The sequence below is a fragment of the Prionailurus bengalensis genome, chromosome B1 (genome assembly GCF_016509475.1).
Source record: "Prionailurus bengalensis isolate Pbe53 chromosome B1, Fcat_Pben_1.1_paternal_pri, whole genome shotgun sequence".
Classification (NCBI taxonomy): domain Eukaryota; kingdom Metazoa; phylum Chordata; class Mammalia; order Carnivora; family Felidae; genus Prionailurus; species Prionailurus bengalensis.
Genome location: NC_057344.1, coordinates 73,088,444 through 73,107,765, shown reverse-complemented (window position 1 = coordinate 73,107,765; position 19,322 = coordinate 73,088,444). Strand labels below are relative to the sequence as shown.

Genomic DNA, 19,322 nt, shown 5'->3' with positions numbered 1-19,322 from the left:
GCAGTGAACATAGAGGCATGTGTATCTTTTTAAATTAGCGTTTTTGTTTTCTTCAGGTAAATACCCAGTACTGGAATTACTGGATCATACAGTAGTTCTATTTTTAAGTTTTTGAGGAACCTCCCTACTGTTTTCCACAGTGGCTGCACCAGTTTACACTTAACACCAGTTTTGCAGTTTTTGTGGTAAATTCAGCTCTTTGGTTCTCAGATTTTAAACATTGAGATTTCACATAAAAATCTGCCATTTCTGGCTTCTCTCTTTAAAACTGGAAAATGTGGCATAACTGGGCAAACTGGATTTGAAGATGGAAACAGTTTATTAGAATTGAGTAGTCATTGCCATTTTCAAATGGTGCATAGCACTTCTTAGAGTCTTGTTTTTGGCCTTTATGCTCATTTAACATTTCTTCCCAGGGCCTTGTAGGCATTCAAGTTGGTCATTTAGTGGATACAAAAACTCACCATGTTCAAAGCTGAACTCTGATCTTATCCCTAAAATCTTTTCTAGCTCTGCCTTCCTCATCTTTCTGCTTCTCATTGCTCTAGCGAGTACTTTGGTGTTATCCTTGACTTCTCTGTTTATCTTCCAATCCATATCTAGTCTATCAGAAAATTCTGTTAGGTATATCTTCAAAATGTATCTCATATCAGAGACTACTTCTTTTCCCCTTCATCACCCTCTCTGGTCCATGCCACCATCATTTCTCACCTGAGTTTTAGTTGTAGTCTTCTCTTTGGTCTCCCTGCTGCCACCTTTGCTCTTCTTTTCTTTCTTTCTTTCTCTTTCTTTCTTTCTTTCTTTCTTTCTTTCTTTCTTTCTTTCTTAGTTTTTATTTTTAAATAATCCCTACATGCAACGTGGGGCTCAAACTCATGACCCTGAAATCAGGAATCTTATGCTCTACCAACTGAGCCAGCCAGGCACCCCACTTCTTTTGCCTTTCCGCTATAATAGCCAAATGATCCTTTTAAAAGGAAAGATGATAGTGCTCCTGTGTTCAAGAATCTATGGTGGCTCTTCATTTAACCTAGAATAAAAGCCAAAGTCCTTCGTTACCTGACTTACAAGGTCTGTGTCATGTGGCAGCTTATTACCTCTCTGACTTTATCTCCTACTATTCTTATTGTCTTCCTGGCTTTGTCGTACCAATCCCCTTGCTGTACCTTTTGTGTGTCATGCACACTTCTGCCTTGTACCTTTGTCCTCCTTTTTCTATTTGTGTGAAGTGCTCTTCCCAAATAACTGCATAGGTAGGTTTCTTAATTCTTTGCTCAAATGTTACCTTCTTATTGAGGTTAGTACTAGTTATTTATTTATTATTTATTTAAAATTTATTTATTTTATTTTGAGAGAGAGCTAGAGAGAGTACAAGTAGGGGAGGGGCAGAGTGAGAGGGAGAGAGAGAATCCTAAGCAGGTTCCATGTTGTCAGTACAGAACCTGATGTGGGGCTCGATCTCACAAACCATGAGATCATGACCTGAGCTGAAATCAAGACTGGGTCAGTTAACCAAATGTGCCACCCAGGCGCCCCATAGCTATCCTCTTTAAAATTGCACCCTGTCTTCTGTTTTCTGTTAATCCCTTCCATGTGCCCTATCCCTGCTCCCCAAGCCCCCACATTACCTTTTAACATATATTACTTACTTATTACTTTAATTATTGCTTGTTTTCTTCCACTGGCTAACAGGCTATGCCAGGGAGGGATTTCGCTCTTTTATTTACTGATGTATCCCAGACATAAGGAATAGTAAGTACCAGCACACAGTTGGTACTCAGCAAACATTTGTTGAACAAGTGAATGAATCTGAGTTTGCAATCCCTGGTCTGCTGTTTGTGTTTTTCTTATTATTTTATTAATTTATTAGACAATATTTTATTAGAAATTAAATTTATTTATTTTTGTATATTAAATAGTAAATACATTTATAGTGCTTATATCCAAAATACTGTTTTAAGCCCTTTCTCCATAATCCTGGCAACAACACTCACTGTGAGGTAGAAATTCTTATTATCTACTTTATAGGGACAAATAAACTGAAGCCACACTTGCCCAAAGTCAGAGTTAATAAGGGGGAGAACCAGGATTTGCCTTTAAGCCATTATTTAGATACTTGAATTTGCTTTTAATTATGACACCATGCTGCCCTTTTTTTTATTTTGAAAGTAGCCTTAAATATGTGTGTTGCAGATCCTTTTTCCCTGTTTATAATTTTCTGTCTTGGTTTTGTTCTTTTTGCCTTCCAAGATGATACTTAATATTTATGTAGTAAAAATAATACAGTAATATTTTCCTTTGAGGCTCTTTTGTTCATTTTTTAGAAAGGCCTTTTGATTCTAAGATTACTAATTTTTCCCCTTAGTTTTGATTTGTATTCACAATTTAAGATGATCAGATATCACCTTAACAGCATCATGGAGATTTTGTTTGCAGGGCACAAGACTAAAGCCTGTAACAACAGTTAGGAATCTAGTACTGGTTCCAGTAACACATAATTGAGAACAGGCTGTGGGGATGGACAGGAAAAGATTGATTTCAAGATCTGTTCAGAGGTAAAATATGCAGGTGTTTGTGACTGAATCAAAGGAAGACTCTGGGTTAACTCAGATTGTGAAACTCTGATTGTGATAGTTTATAGGAGACGGGAGTATGTTTGTTGTGGTTTGTTTATTGGTTGAATGGAAGAATTGATGGAGATGTAAAACAGGAAGGAACTTAAACAGGTTTAGAAGTTAAAATGACATTGAGTTTTGGATATGTTGAATTCAGGATGCCTGTTGAATATCTCATTCTCAATACATTCATTAGGCAGGTTGATAAATGAATCTTAGCTTCATAAAGAAAACTGGGCTGGTAAGTTTAAGGAAATTAGGTAGATGGCAGGTAGAAACTATAGGGGTCCAGGAGCTACTTTCTTGCCTCGTTTTCTTCAGAATTACTCCATTGAATGCAATATACTAGCTTGGAAAGAGCTTTAAAGACTGTAAAAAGATTGTGTGTGTGTGGTGTGTGCGATATAAATGTGTTTGTAGCTATATTCACCGCTCAGAAAACATTTTGCAACTAGGAAGGACTGTAGAAGTCACATGACTAAGGTGTATTAATTTATAATTTCTGCATATTCCACTTGCATGAAAGTCAGTTTGGATGCTTCTTCGTTTTTTGAGGGACTTTTTAAGGTAATGTTGCGGCAAAAGGTATGTCAAAATCATTTTCTTGGCAGGAGGGGATATTTAGCTTCAGGCAGACCTGGAATTGAATTCTGTCTGTGCCGCTTTCTGGCTCTGTGATCTTGGATAACTTCTTTGTTAGCCTGCGTTTTTTCATCTGTGGAAATAGTATTTTCTTTTAGCAAAGTTGAGACTCTCTTTTAGTAGTTGTACAAACTAGAGGTAATGTGTAGAAATTCCATGGCTTTATAATAGGCTACTAAATAAACTGAACTTCTGAGTCTTATTCTCAGCCTGTTTCTTTCTGTCTGGTGTCATACTTTTGTTCTGAAATCAGTTACTGTAAAGATAAATATCTGGATTTTAAGCTATAGTTATTCATAGATGTTAGTGATTTTAAAGGTTCCAATATATGCATAAAATTAGTATTTGTGTTAATATTCATTAAGGCTATCAGATAGGCAGTGTTATTATCCTCATTTTATTTATTTTTAAAACTTTTTTTAATGTTTATTTGAGACAGAGTGAGAGCAAGTTGTGGAGGGGCAGAGAGAGCAGAGAGAGAGAATCCCAAGCAAGCTCTGTGCTGCCAGCACAGAGTCCAACGTGGGCTTCATCTCAGAGACCATGAGCTCATGACCTGAGCCGAAATCAAGAATTGGCACCTTAAATGACTGAGCCACCCGGGTGCCCTATTATTCACATTTTAAAGATGAGGAAATTAAGATACAGAAGGACTAAGTAACTTACTGAAAATTATAGCTGGTAAGCAAAAAAGGATTTGAATACAGGCAGTCTGGCTTCAGAGCTGTTGTGCTATATTAAGTACTAGTGAGTATAACTACAGTGACAGTTTCACTTACTTTAGAGCAGTGATTCTTTGGTGATGTCTTCTGCATTCCTATCCTCTATCCACTGTAGAGATGCAAATACTCTTCCCTAGATATGTGTCTACCATATCGCACCCCCCGCCCACACAACCTTTGAGAAAATGAACAAAATGTTTCTGAAAAAAGCAAAAACAGTGTGGGTGTGTGAAAAGTTCAGTGTGGGTGTGTGAAAAGCTCCTCTCTAGTATTAATCAAAACTAACCTTTATTTGGCCTTAGGTAATTCTAACAAGACTTTTACATCATTGCCTCACTGAATCCTAACAGCAACCTTGCAATAACTTATATTGGTACTCCCATTTAAAAAAATTTTTTTTTACTGTTTATTTATTTTTGAGAGAGAGAGAGAGAGAGAGAGAGAGAGAGAGAGAGAGAGACAACATGAGTGGGGGAAGGGCAGAGAGAGAGGGAGACGCAGAATCCTTAGCAGGCTCCAGGCTCTGAGTTGTTGGCATAGAGCCCAATGTGGGGCTTGAACTCAGGAACTGCAAAATCATGACCTGAGCTGAAGATGGTTGCTTAACTGACTGAGCCACCCAGGCACCCCGGTACTCCCATTTTATAATAAGCAAGGAAACAATGAGCTGATCAAGTTTGCACAGCTAGAAAATGGCAGAACTAAGTGTGAAATTGAGGTGAATTTGAAATGCTGTGCTACAGTGACTTAGTTTCCATTTATAATTACCAAAGTTCTGTTGAAAGCCAAAATGGCTTTCCCAGTGCATTTCCCAGACTGTGGATTTTAATTTTTGTATTTGTTCATAGTAGTACCAAAGGAGAGAGACGTACAATTAAGAAACAGAAAAAAATAATCTTTAGGATCAGTGTGAATTTTCTGATAACCTAACGACATTGTAATTAAATTCATTTAAAAAAACTAAAAACACATTTTTATGTACAGTGGTCAGCAGAGGTCTCCGGTTCTTTCTAGTTCCTGCCTACCCACCGGTGTAATTCTTAGCTGCTGCTAGTTGGAAAACACAGTAGTTCCTGTTTCTGCTCGGAGGACAAGTGATTGTGATAACCTACGTTCTTTAGTAGCTTCTTTTAGGAACAGGGACTGGTTTGAAATTCTGTTTACTTACTCCAAGCGTCTGTTCAATTTCTGATAACTGTTGGAGTTCTTAGAGATTGCTGACAACATGAGCTATATTGGCATTAGGCTACATTTATCTGAGAATTGTAAGGCACAGTAAAATCCAGTTGGCCTGTATGATAAAATAAACCTTGGGCCATATAGATCAGCAGTGATAATGTATTCACTGATGGCAGTATATTTATTTTGTTACTCCTGCTTTCTTTTCTCTTCTCTAACTCCTTTTCATTTATTTGTGTTTTTTTCTCTTTTCCACTTTTGCCTCCCTTTGTTGTAGCTTAGGCCTTCTAAAGGTACTGCTTAATTGATCAGTGACATTAAATGGAATTTCTAGCTTCTGCTGTAGAGCAGGACTTAGTGGGCAAGACCACAGTGATCATCAGATGTTAGCAGCCACACTGTTTTTGGTTTTTTGCAACCTAGAGGACTCCTTCATAGATTCCTGGTGCTTCATGTCATAAACATTGTTTTTTGAATTTTGTTTTAGGAATTGCAACCATGAATGAAGAAAACATAGATGGAATAAATGGATGCAGTAAAGTCAGAACTGGTACTCAGAATGAAGCAGCATTACTTGCTTTGATGGAAAAGACTGGTTACAACATGGTTCAAGAAAATGGGCAAAGGAAATTTGGTGGTCCTCCTCCAGGTGTGGATGTATTTATGTTAAAAAAAATTGTATCTTTAATGTACATTAGGTGCATGTATCATTAGTATCAGTTTTGTTTTATTATAACTGCTTTAAGACCTTAGTAATCATTTTTATAGTTGTGAGAGAAAAGAGGTATTATTATATATGTTATGCACACATAATAATGTGTAATATTATAGGTGTTATGCATGTTTGACCTTTACATTTTTTTCAACTCTGCTCTTGGTTAAGAAACAGCTGAGAAGGAAGTTGGGTGTTTTTTTTTTCTCAAAATTTTATTAAATTCTAGTTAGTTAACATATAGTGTAATATTGGTTTCACCAGTAGAATTTAATGATTTATCATTTACATGTAACAAACACCAAGTGCTTAACACAAGTGCCCTCCTTAATACCTATCACCTATTGAGCCCATCCTTCCCAAACTCCCCTCCCAACAACCTTCAGTTTGTTCTCTATAGTTAAGAGTCTCTTGTGGTCTGCTTCCCTCTCTTTTTCCCCCTCCCCTATGTCCATCTGTTTTGTTTCTTAAATTCTACATGTGAGTGAAATCATACAGCATTTGTCTGACTATTTCACTTAGCATAATATGCTCTAGCTCTATCCACATCATTGCAAATGGCAAGATTTCATTCTTTTTGATGGCTTAATAATATTCCATTATATATGCACACACACACACACACACACACACACACACACACACACACCATATCTTCTTTATCCATTCATCAGCTGATGGACATTTGGGCTCTTTCCATAATTTGGCTATCATTGACAATGCTTCTATAAACATCGGGGTGCATGTGCCCCTTCGAATCAGTATTTTTGTATCCTTTGGGTAAATACCCAGTAGTGCAATTGCTGGGTTGTAGGGTAGTTCTATTTTTAACTTGTGAGGAACCTCTGTAACTGTTTTCCAGAGTGGATGCACTACTTTGCATTCCCATCAACAGTGCAAGAGGGTTCCTTTTTCTTCACATCCTTGTCAACATGTGTTGTTTCCTATGTTGTTAATTTTAGCCATTCTGACAGATGTGAGGTGGTATCTCATTGTAGTTTTGATTTGTATTTCCCTGATGATTAGTGATGTTGAGCATCTTTTCATGTGTCTGTTGGCCATCTGGATGTCTTCTTTAGAGAAGTGTCTGTTCATGTCTTCCACTTGTTTATTAATTGGATTATTTGTTTTTTGGGTGTTGAGTTTGATAAGCTCTTTATAGATTTTGGATACTAACCTTTTATCTGGTATGTCATTTGCAAATATCTTCTTCCATTCCATAGGTTGCTTTTTGTTGATGGTTTCCTTCACTGTGCTTTTTATCTTGATGAAGTCCTAGTCATTCATTTTTGCTTTTGTTACCCTTGCCTCTGGAGACCTGTCTAGTAAGAAGTTTCTACAGCCAAAGTCACAGAGGTTATTGCCTGTGTTCTCCTCTAGGATTTTGATGGTTTCCTGTCTCACATTTAGGTCTTTCACCCATTTTGAATTTATTTTTGTGTATAGAGTAAGAAAGTGGTCTAGTTTCATTCTTTTGTATGATGTTGTCCAGTTTTTCCAACACCATTTATTGAAGAGACTATCTTTTGTCCATCCGATATTGTTTCCTGCTTTGTTGAAGATTAGTTGACTATATAGTTGTGGGTCCATTTCTGGAGTTTTTGTTCTATTCCATTGATCTACATGTCTGTTTTTGTGCCAGTACCATACTGTCTTGATGACTACAGCTTTGTAACATAGCTTGAAGTCTGAATTGTTATACTTCAGCTTTTTCTTTTTAAGATTGCTTTGGCTATTTGGCGTTTTTTGTGGTTCTGTACAAATTTTAAGATTGTTTGTTTTAGCTCTGTGAAAAATGCTGGTGGTATTTTGATAGGGATTGTATTAAATATGTAGATTGCTTTGAGGGGTGCCTGGATGACTCAGTTGGTTAAGCGTCCGACTTCGGCTTAGGTCATGATCTCATGGTCTGTGAGTTCGAGCCCCGTGTTGGGCTCTGTGCTGATAGCTCAGAGCCTGGAGCCTGTTTCAGATTCTGTGTCTCCCTTTCTCTCTGACCCTCCCCTGTTCATGCTCTGTCTCTCTCTGTCTCAAAAATAAATAAATGTTAAAAAAAAATAAAAAAAATTGTAGATTGCTTTGGGTAGTGTGAACATTTTAACAAAATTTTTCTTCCAATCCATGAGCATGGAATGCTTTTCCATTTCTTTGTGTCCTCTTCAATTTCTTTCATAAGTGTTCTATAGTTTTCAGTGCACAGGTCTTTCATCTCTTTGCTTAGGTTTATTCCTTGGTATCTTACGGTTTTTGGTGCAATTGTAAATGGGATCTATGCCTTGATTTTTCTTTCTGCTTCTTCATTTTTGGTGTACAGAAATGCAACAGATTTCTGTATGTTGATTTTATATCCTGTGTCTTCGCTGAATTTGTGTATCAGTTCTAGCAGTATCTTGGTAGAGTCTTTTAGGTTTTCTGGATGGGTTTATAAAGAAGTCAGGTTTGGGTTACTGGGGAAAAGAGTATTCTAGCTATTAAAGGTCATTTGGGGAGGAATTTGAAAGAGCAGTGAGTACAGGAGTGGTGTTTATACTAGAGGCAAACCAGATGCAAACAGCAAAATAAATATGTTTTGCTTTTCTTTTTTTTTTTTTTTTAATTTTTTTTTTCAACGTTTATTTATTTTTGGGACAGAGAGAGACAGAGCATGAACGGGGGAGGGGCAGACAGAGAGGGAGACACAGAATCGGAAACAGGCTCCAGGCTCCGAGCCATCAGCCCAGAGCCTGACGCAGGGCTCGAACTCCCGGACCGCGAGATCATGACCTGGCTGAAGTCGGACGCTTAACCGACTGCGCCACCCAGGCGCCCCTGTTTTGCCTTTCTACTAGTAGCCAGTGCTGTTTCTTTGCTCAGCACCCTCCCATTAGCTTTCTATCACACTTAAAATCTTGGCCTCTAGTCAGTGGCACTACCACTTGAATATTGCTTCAAGTTCGTTAGTCATACAGGCCCGTGTGCTCTTTGTTGTTCTAATGTATAAAGCTCTTGCTTTCTTTGTAATGATATATTCTCAAAGCTTATTCCCTCATTTCATTCAGGTCTCTGCTTTAAACCTCATGTGTTCAGAGGAGATTTACCTGACTGCTAAAAGTATCAACTCTTTTCTGGCTTTTTCTTCATAGCCTTTATCAGTTATTGTTCATGTTCTCTGTTGAATATATATGCCTTATGAGGGAAGGGTCTTCTGTTTTGTGCAGTGTTGTATCCTCAACATCTAGAGTAGTGCACAGTACATAGGAGGCACTGTAAATTTGTGGAATGACTGAATCATTGAATGGTGTATCAAAATATCTTATTAGACTTTGTTTATTTTTGTCTTTTAGGTTGGGAAGGTCCACCTCCACCTAGAGGCTGTGAAGTTTTTGTAGGAAAAATACCTCGTGATATGTATGAAGATGAGTTAGTTCCTGTATTTGAAAGAGCTGGAAAGATATATGAATTTCGACTTATGATGGAATTTAGTGGTGAAAATCGTGGTTATGCTTTTGTGATGTACACTACAAAAGAAGAAGCCCAGTTAGCCATCAGAATTCTTAATAATTATGAGATTCGACCAGGGAAGTTTATTGGTGTGTGTGTAAGCTTGGATAATTGCAGGCTATTTATTGGAGCTATTCCTAAGGAAAAGAAGAAAGAAGAAATTTTGGATGAAATGAAGAAAGTTACAGAAGGAGTTGTAGATGTCATTGTTTATCCAAGTGCAACTGATAAGACCAAAAATCGTGGTTTTGCATTTGTTGAATATGAATCTCACAGAGCTGCTGCTATGGCTAGGAGAAAACTAATTCCAGGTAAACTTGACCTTTTAAAGTTTACTTTCTCGTATTAGTCTTATTATAAATATGGAAAAGTGACAGCACTTCTTAGTTCGATATTTTGAAACTGTGTAATGCCCTTAAAGAGGTATAGAGATGTTTTGCATAAGGAAGTAAACTAAATGCTTCTAAAAGACAAGAAGTTGCTCCTATCTTCTAAATGACAAGAAGAGTCATTATCTATAATAATATACTAATTTACTGAATGTATACACTTTTATTGTTGTTTGATAAAAATCCAAAGGATAGTACCTATAATTCTTCTGATAAAGGTCTATTTTTGAAGTGTATTTGTTCTTTTGCTCTTAAATTTGTTCTGTTTGCTCTTATAATGAATTCTGTAAGTTCTGGCTGGATTGCCTTGGTAAAAACTTTTCATGTGACTTTCTTGTGAGAAACTAATGTTTACTACTACTGATGGGTATGTGAGTTCCTGATTCTTTGGAGAAAATTTTACTTAATAGTTTTTTTTTTTTTTTAATTTTTTTTTTTTTAACGTTTATTTATTTTTGAGACAGAGAGAGAGACAGAGCATGAACGGGGGAGGGGCAGAGAGAGAGGGAGACACAGAATTGGAAGCAAGCTCCAGGCTCTGGGCCATCAGCCCAGAGCCCAACGCGGGGCTCGAACTCACGGACCGTGAGATCGTGACCTGAGCCGAAGTCGGACGCTCAACCGACTGAGCCACCCAGGCGCCCCACTTAATAGTTTTTGACTTTCAGTTGTTTTAACTGTCTTCAGGGTAATTTATTCTCTTTTACAGGTACATTCCAACTATGGGGCCATACCATTCAGGTAGATTGGGCTGACCCAGAGAAAGAGGTTGACGAGGAAACAATGCAGAGAGTTAAAGTTCTCTATGTAAGAAATTTAATGATCTCAACTACAGAGGAAACAATTAAAGCAGAATTCAACAAATTCAAACCTGGTGCAGTTGAACGAGTAAAGAAACTTAGAGATTATGCTTTTGTTCACTTTTTCAACCGAGAAGATGCAGTGGCTGCTATGTCTGTTATGAATGGAAAATGCATTGATGGAGCAAGTATTGAGGTAACACTGGCAAAACCAGTAAATAAAGAAAGCACTTGGAGACAGCACCTTAATGGCCAGATTAGCCCTAATTCTGAAAACCTGATTGTGTTTGCTAACAAAGAAGAGAGCCACCCCAAAACTCTAGGCAAGCCACCAACTCTTCCAGCTCGTCTCAATGGTCAGCATAGCCCAAGTCCTCCTGAAATCGAAAGATGCACTTATCCATTTTTTCCTGGAACAAAGCTTACTCCAATTAGTATGTATTCTTTAAAATCCAATCATTTCAATTCTGCAGTAATGCATTTGGATTATTACTGCAACAAAAATAATTGGGCACCACCAGAATATTATTTATATTCAACAACAAGTCAAGATGGGAAAGTACTCTTGGTATATAAAATTGTTATTCCTGCTATTGCAAATGGATCCCAGAGTTATTTTATGCCTGACAAACTCTGTACTACCTTAGAAGATGCAAAGGAACTGGCAGCCCAGTTTACGCTACTTCATTTGGGTAAGTTTAAAAATACTTTAAATAATACTGTACAGTATGAAATTAGGAAATACTATTATTATAAATTATTTTGAACTCAACAGTGATATTTAACATAAATTTTACTTCAGTTTTATGAATTCATGGTAAATTTTGTTGAGACTTTTCTCCTGTATAATATTCCTGTATTTAGCTTTTTAAACTTTAGTTAGGGGAAAATAGGTTTTGATTCACTTTATAGAGTTCATGATCCTATTTCATTAATTTATTGTTTTTGTAATAACTAATCCTCATTTGAAATACTTTCTATATAACTTATAGGATGTTACTTAAACCAGTTTCTAAGTAATTTGTCCCTGCATCTTTGGTGAAGTCTACACAGTAATCATTTTGGGGAGTGGGGGTAGAGATTAGTAAAATCAGACGTATTTCAGATGGGTCATGTGTAGACACAGCCTTATGCTCACCAATCTGGAAATTTGTCATTACTCATGAAAGACAAAAAGCATCACTGAGAGATGTTTATGACCGTTCTCTCTAATTTCATGCTTTAAAAAAAGTTTTTCTAAAGCCTTTGAGGGATAATTAAAAAGCCTTTGGGTCACATGGTAACAAAATATTTGGTATTGTGAAGGAAGAGATGTAATACCACTCTGGTATTTTAGTACTTCTGTTTTTTATTATGTTAGTCTCTCCTCTACAACCAGTTTTTCTCAGTTCTATTTTTTTTTTTAAACGAAGCTACGGATTTTAGTCGGTGATTATTTTGTACCTGAAATAATATTTGGTAGAAGAATAGTGGTTTCTTGAAAATAACAATAAAAAGGAAAAGTTTCCTACGAAGGATTATAATTATTTCTTGATTATAATTGTCAAACTCTTAGCTTAAAATTGATTTGTTATATGGTTGCAGAACCATACTACTGGAGCTTATATCTGTTTAAAATTGATATTATCAAATTTGTCAAGAGAAGGCAGTCTATAAAGAAAACCATTTTCAAGGGGAGAGGGAATTTTATGTATTGTTTGGATCGATTTTATACAGTGCTTATCCATTGTAGTCACTCCTATGGTATGCATATTTTTAGGAGATCCTGATGATTAGGACTTATGGTAGGGTTTCTTGGAAAGAAACTTTTCAGTAATGTCCTCAATTATTAGTTGGAAATATTTGGGAATTTTACTGTCATACAAGCGAGTAAATTCTTATGTATAATTTTCATTAATACACAAAATAGAAACCTTCTATTTTTTCTTTCAATAAGAAGTTTAAAGATAATTTTATATGGGCAATTTAAGTTTAGTTTATCTTTATATGGGCAGCAAATAATTCAAAGTACGGTTCCTAGAGAAAAATAGATCAAATTATTTTTTTGGAGTGGAATATAGATAATTAGTTGGCTGAGCAAGATTTTCCCAGGATACTTGTGTCTGACCTAACATGGTATTACTGAAGCATATTTCTGCCCCCACTCATTTCCCTTAACAAATTTATCTTCACTGAAATTTCTAAGATACTTAAAATATAATCTTAGTTTATGTCAGATTTTCTGTTTAGATGTGATTTGCTCATCTTGTTATCCCATAAAGAAGATATTATATGGAACCAGAGGGTTTTCATCAGCTTTTAATTCCATTATTAACATGGTTTTTACTTGAGTCCTCGGACCATAATTAACTTGTATTGACCTTATAGTTCCCAAAGAAAACCCCTATTTAGGTATAGTATTCCCAACTTGATTATGTTATTTAGGGATAAAATTAGCTTCAGTAAATGAAATACTTAGAGGGCACAGTTTGCTTTAGTCATCTATTTCAGATTTTATCAACCTTGTCTAAAAGCCACTTACAATAAAAAATTGGACAATTTGTGTTTCATATATTTTCTCGGTTTCTAATTACGATCAGAGAGAAGACCTAAGACCCAAATGTAAGCCAAAACTTTTGATTAAATACTAAAGCTTGTTTGGATGCACTACACAAGGCTTGAGGCCTTGTCTATAGGAAGTAACATAAAAATCCTTATTGCAGTTGACTAAAATATGAGCGAAGATTGAGTTAGAGGCAACTGTGAGAGGAGAAGTAGGGAGAGAATTTAGGGAAGTGTAAGACTCAGAAATCAAGGGTCTAGGAATCTTTGATTAGAAAACACATGCCTGACATTTGGAGGTTGTTAAAGTAAGACAGGAACTATAGACAGCCAGGATGTTACATGTTGCTCTATGGGAAATAAGGATATAGGTTGAATATTGTTGTGGCAATATTTTGGTTTGCTTTTTACTTCTTTTAACATTGGAGCCTCTGGGCTTCAAAGAGTTGAAGCCTTTTTTGAGTAAAAATTCCTATATTTAGATATAGGAACCTTCAGAGGTTGCAAGCTTTTATTGGGTGGCTAAGGGTTGAGACCATTTGTTGTTGGTGGTGTGTTCTTAGAGGGGGAGGGGTGATATGTTGTTCATATCCTGCTAAATATTTATGTGTTTCAAGCACTGGGTTTTTCTGAGGTCTTGAGAGGTTGCTATTGGTTCCTGGAGTCTCTCAAATAGCGTTCATTGAGTATGAAATCACTTTTGGCTCTATTTTCTTAAATAATTTGAACCTACTTTTCTAGATAATTTAACTGCTATTTTAAGATGTTTTCTTTGTGTGTGTAGTAATTTTTTTTTTAGTTTGCTTCATTTTGCATCAGTTTAATGCTATTTTTAGCGTTATTATTTAGTCTTACCTTGATGATCTTTGACTATTATATGTGATAAAGTCATTTACCTTTTTATTTCAGACTTCTATAAGAATGTACTTTTAATATCCACATTGTTTGAGTATTACCATGCCCATTTTTGAAGTTTGAAAAATAAAAGAGAAAAAAATAGCCTTTATTTAGTTATTTAGTTAAATGATTATCATTAGTGTTAGGAAAATAGAAATTTTCTTGAAGAGTTAACAGGCATTTAAATGAGCACTAGAAGTTAGAGAGTTTACTTCTAATGACTATTTAATGGTCTTACCAGAACCCCAAAAGTTCTTAATGGGTAGTACTTTAAAATCAGTTTTTCAAAAATTTTGGGTTTTTTGGTCCCATTTAAAGTGAGCTCTGTTTTAAGCAGAATACCCCTAATAGAATAAAAATTGAAATCTGGGATTAATGCCAAAATTGAACCCTCATTTTTTTCTGTTGTTTATTTTGTTTTGTTTTTTTTTTTTTTTTTTACTTCAAAATTGGAGACTATCTTCATCTTCATAATGTCATAGAATGACCTCCATAACCTCACTGGAAACTGATCACCTAACTAACAGGATAAGAAATTAATTGTCACTTGTTTATATTTAGGAGCCTATAATAAGTGGGATACTCAGTGGGTTTAATACTTGTGGGCCAAGAGATAGATAGGTTCTATTCTACATATTTCATGTATGGAGACATCATGGGTCATTCAGAGTCACATCTTTTTAAGTAATCATTTTCTATTTCATAATTTTGTATCTGTTTAATAATAGATTAGACTATCAGTGTGAATAATTTTGCTTTTCCTAAAACTGTGCCTCTGTTTTGAATACGGGCCTTCCAATTTTGCCACTGCTTTCCCTTAGAGGATTCTTTGCCACCTGGGTGTGGGATAAGCAGAAATTGAGGAAATAAAGGAAGGTCCTGGAGAGTTATAGTTTTGAAGAAAGAAAGTCCTGGAGAAAAGTTACTGGAAGAAGGGAGGTAGCCTCTGTGTATTGGCAAATGCACTTTGTTAAATAATTTATTAACAACTAATCGAAGGCAAGGAATTTCTTGTTTCCATGTTTGTATAATACTGACACACGTGGCAGTTTTACTACACAAAGCTTTCAAACAGGAGTAAAGAACCTCTGTCACAGTCCAGCTTGTGCCGTTAATTTTCATTTGACTTGTGTACTGTTGTTTTGGCTATGACCGATGAAGTTTATTTTATTTTTTTAGGCAATAAAACTTTATTTCTCACTGAAGAAATTCAAAGAGCCAATTTTTCTTATATGCCTCTTATGAGGGCTAAGTGTACTTCTGTAAGCAATCAGGAGCTAAATATAAAGAAAACATGGTTTTTGGTCTTAAGAGTCATGGTATACTGAAGAAGGCAGAGATACAAATTCTGCATAAGTTGTTTTGAGAATACAGAGGAAGGGCATGCTTCCTACCTGATTTTGAGTTGTAGATCTTGAGGAGAGTTTATAGGCAGAGAGGGGCACAATGCGGGGAAATACCTGTTAGAAAAATAGCATGGTTGTGGGTTTAATGGCAAACAGTTGTGTATAGTGTTTGCTTTGGGGACTTCAGTCAGGTTTTAAGGATTAGAAATTGAAAAGATGTGGATATTAGTTAATTAAAATTTCATCAGTATTGCTTTTTAAAACTTTGCAAGTTGTTTTTTTTTTTTTTTTTTTTTTTTTTGGTACAGCTATGATGGCTTTAGTTGCTTTTCTTGTGAGCAAGTAATTTTTTCTGGATGAATCCAACCTAATTTGTGTGGACTATTTTATGTGTCATTTTATGGTCATCTTCATTTTGTGGCTGATTTGCATATTGTTTTTCATATTTGACTTTATAATGACGTACATCATTAGGATGTTTAATTTTTTCATGGTCATGGAGTGGTAAAATATTTAGATATATATATCCTAAGCATGATATAGCCATTATGTTTGCTATCCCTTCAATATCATTAAAATTAGGTTTTGATTTATGCTGTCACTTGTAACTTAGTTGAAAGCTATAAAATAGAAGGCACAGCAGGATGTGTGTTTTAATCTGAAAAATAATTGGTGCTTTTTTTCTTATGAGCTATCATTATTTCCAGATTGATGGGCAGAAAGCAAAAATATAATTTTGATTTTAAAAATTTGTTAATAAATTGCTTTGAAACAAAGAGACACCATCTCCATTTTATTTTTAAATTTAGGAAATAGTTTTGGGAGACACTAAATACAACATAATGGTTGTATCCTATTATAATGAAATTTATTATAAATAATTAAAAATAATACTTTTAGAAGTTATTTTTTCCAGCTTTAATTACAGACCTAACTTTGATGGCACCATTTCAAATTGATATTTTAAAGAACAAAAATAAGTTGCTGAATTTGCTCTAAAATTCACGTAGTTAAATAAGAAGTAGGATTAGCATCAACATTTATACACTAATTTATTTTCATATGACCAAATGGTGAGACGAAAATTCCATTAACTCAACTATGTGTCTTTGCCCTTTGAGTGGGCCCACTGCTCTTGAAAATACATTTCTGTTCCTCTTGAAACTACTGTATTTTCCTGAAATATCATCAATCTGGTGTTACTCGTGATTCTTACCTTACTAACACTTTTGTATTAATGAACCATAATTATCATGGTGTTAGTACTGTGAGAGAAGCGGCTTATTAAACAGAGTATTGAGTAAAAAGTACAAGAACCTGTAGCCTCAGCCACCAACAAACTGTAACCTTAGATGGCAAATAAAATCATTTACTCTTTGTGCATCTCGGTGCCTTCACTTATAAAATATCAGGGTTTTACTTGGTGAGCTTTAAGGATTCCTTTATCCCCCCCGATTTATGGTTTTGTTTAAAATACAGACAAAAATCTTACGAAGGACTAAAAATAATACTTGGTTTTTTTTATGTGTACCAAAGTACATTTTTGAATTCAAATAGTCTTAAAACCAAGAACTGCTTTTGCAAGAATTAACTATCCATTTAATATCCCTTCTTATATATAATTGAAAGCTTTTATCTGTCTACTTCACAGCAGAACATCTGGTTAAAAAAAAAAAAAAAAGGAGAGTCAGTCACCTGTTTTATTTGCATGATGACAAGTAATTGCTTTCTGGTTCTTTCCTTCCCTGAATTTGACAATTAAATATAATCAAAACCAAGATTTTATAAAACAACCTAATTACTTAAAAGTTTGGAAATTCGTTTTCTTTTGTAACAATCTAGGAAAATAATGTGTATTAAAACATACATGTGACCAGTATTTGTTCCCGTTGTTCCATGTTATTAACCGGCTAATGTGATCTGTGATTTCATTTACTTCATACATTTATTTGATCATGTTTGATCCTTTAACCTACAATTTCTTAGTATCTTTGGTTAATACATTCCTAAAATACCTGTTCTTATACACATTTTAACAGTAGCTACTGTTTTATTTTTAAACTTAACATCTGTTTTTGTCATTTAATATTTAAAAAATAATGGTTTGTAAATTTTCCCCTCTTGTATCAAATGTCACAATAAACTTTGCATGTATACTCAATTCTTAGATGTCAGCAGCAGTGTATAATTTTGCCATATGATGTCACCTAAATATATTTTTTAGCGTGGCTTTGAAAGGAAATTTAAATGTTATATTGATTTTGCTCTTCTTTATGGCTTATTTTTTTGCAGGGGTGGGTGGTTAGCATCAGTAAAATGTGTATGAGAAGCTGCACTTAGTCTTCTGCCTGTCATGCCTTTGTTTATGCTTCCTATTTAAAATTTAGTAGGCGATAATTGCTTATGCTGTAAGCAGTATTAATTTAGTGAGTGGACTAGTGAATGGAGACAGAAGATGTTTTGGAAAATGGTTTTACTGTGATGAATTTATTCAAGTGATCATCTGTGCTTTTAGCTACTTGAAAATTATTCAGTGTGGGTTGCTTCCAGGCTTTTTGGTTGGATTAAATATATCTAATTTTATTAGTTAATTTCAGATATATCATCTATTCTAGAGCAATTTATCCTCTGTTTAGAGTAATACATCTCTATGTAAGACATGGTAGGGCATTACCTCCAAAAATGGTGCACTTACCTCTGGGGATTCAAAACAAAAGAAAACAAAATTAAAAAAACCTTTAGTCTCCCCATCTAATTAGAAGTTTTAAATCACCAGAATATTAATAAGTACTTGGATTTTCTTGCTCCTTATATTTGTAGTATTGGCCTAAAGATGCTAGTTACATGTGAGGCATTACTTATCTCATAGTAAGTGACATTTGAACTATAAAAATGACGTGTATATGGATTTTTTATACATAATGTAATTCATATTTTAAGAAAATGATTTTCCTGCATTGTTTTGATTCAGTAAATACAATCTATATACCACATTAATAGTGAATTAGTGAATTCTATGATTGTATCTGTAAGTTTAGGTTAAAAAGTAGATAGTAATGCAATTATTAGAGAACAGTCTGTTGTAATTTTATTGCCTGATAATTTGGTGAGGGCGCTCTGAAACATCTCTTTTGTGTTTAAACTGTGTAGCTTGTTTTTTATATACAACTCAAGGGATTGGCATTTGAATAAATAAACTTGAGTAAGAAAATGTAAACTAGGATATACAATTCTATCTTCCTTATTCCGTAGATAACTATGTTAACCTTTGCTTTTCATTTTGATTTTCTTTTATTATGTTTTCTAAGGATATTATTAATAGAGATACTTTACTTTTTTTTTTTTAACTTTTTTTTGTAATCCTGTTTTCTGTGTAGATTTTTATAAGACTACAGAGCAAGCCCATTAACTTAATATTTTTTCTTGTTACCTTTGTTTCAGCAGTACATGTTCCAGTCTGCTTGTTTACTGGCCAGGTTATGGGGTAAACAAATCATTTTGCAGCTTATGTGCCATATATGTGTATGGCTTTTTTTTCTTCCATTGCTATGTTAATGTTTAGTTCAAGGGTGACTAAATCCGTAGTTATGAATTATGAAAATTATAGATTATTTTGGGCACAGAATTTATAGGATTCCAAGTGAGCCAGTATGAGTCTATGGAAAACTAGGTTTAACGTTGTATTCTGCATTATAAAGTTACAATTTTTACCAAAAGTAAAAGAAATAATCAAGCCGGGATGATTCTTACCTGTGTCTACTATGTGTCTACCTGTTTCCTTGAGAGCTCACAAATCAAATTTCATTGTGTGATCAAGAATCCTTTAGAGATTCATTGGTATGAAATTTAGATTTATCAAGTACAGAAATAGTGATGATACCAGAGTATTGGAAAGTTACTCCTTCTCCCTTAAGAACAAGAGGAGAAAAGGACATGTTAAGCAAAAATAGGATTGCTTGCCCTATGAAAGCACTCTCCTAGCTTCTGAGGGGGTTTTCT

At 34.9% G+C, this 19,322-nt stretch overlaps 1 protein-coding gene across 4 annotated transcripts in view; it reads left to right on the top strand.

Annotated features, from left to right (window-relative positions):
• The window catches only part of RBM46 (RNA binding motif protein 46), a 50,715-nt gene that overhangs the window by 9,244 nt on the left and 22,149 nt on the right, over positions 1–19,322 (top strand). For all 4 annotated transcript variants that reach the window (XM_043566925.1, XM_043566911.1, XM_043566919.1 and 1 more), the window contains exons 2-4: positions 5,646–5,807; positions 9,194–9,661; positions 10,449–11,231. In XM_043566925.1, the coding sequence (XP_043422860.1) occupies positions 5,657–5,807; positions 9,194–9,661; positions 10,449–11,231 (1,402 nt within the window). In that variant the 5' untranslated portion in view covers positions 5,646–5,656. The remainder of the gene's footprint in view (positions 1–5,645; positions 5,808–9,193; positions 9,662–10,448; positions 11,232–19,322) is intronic.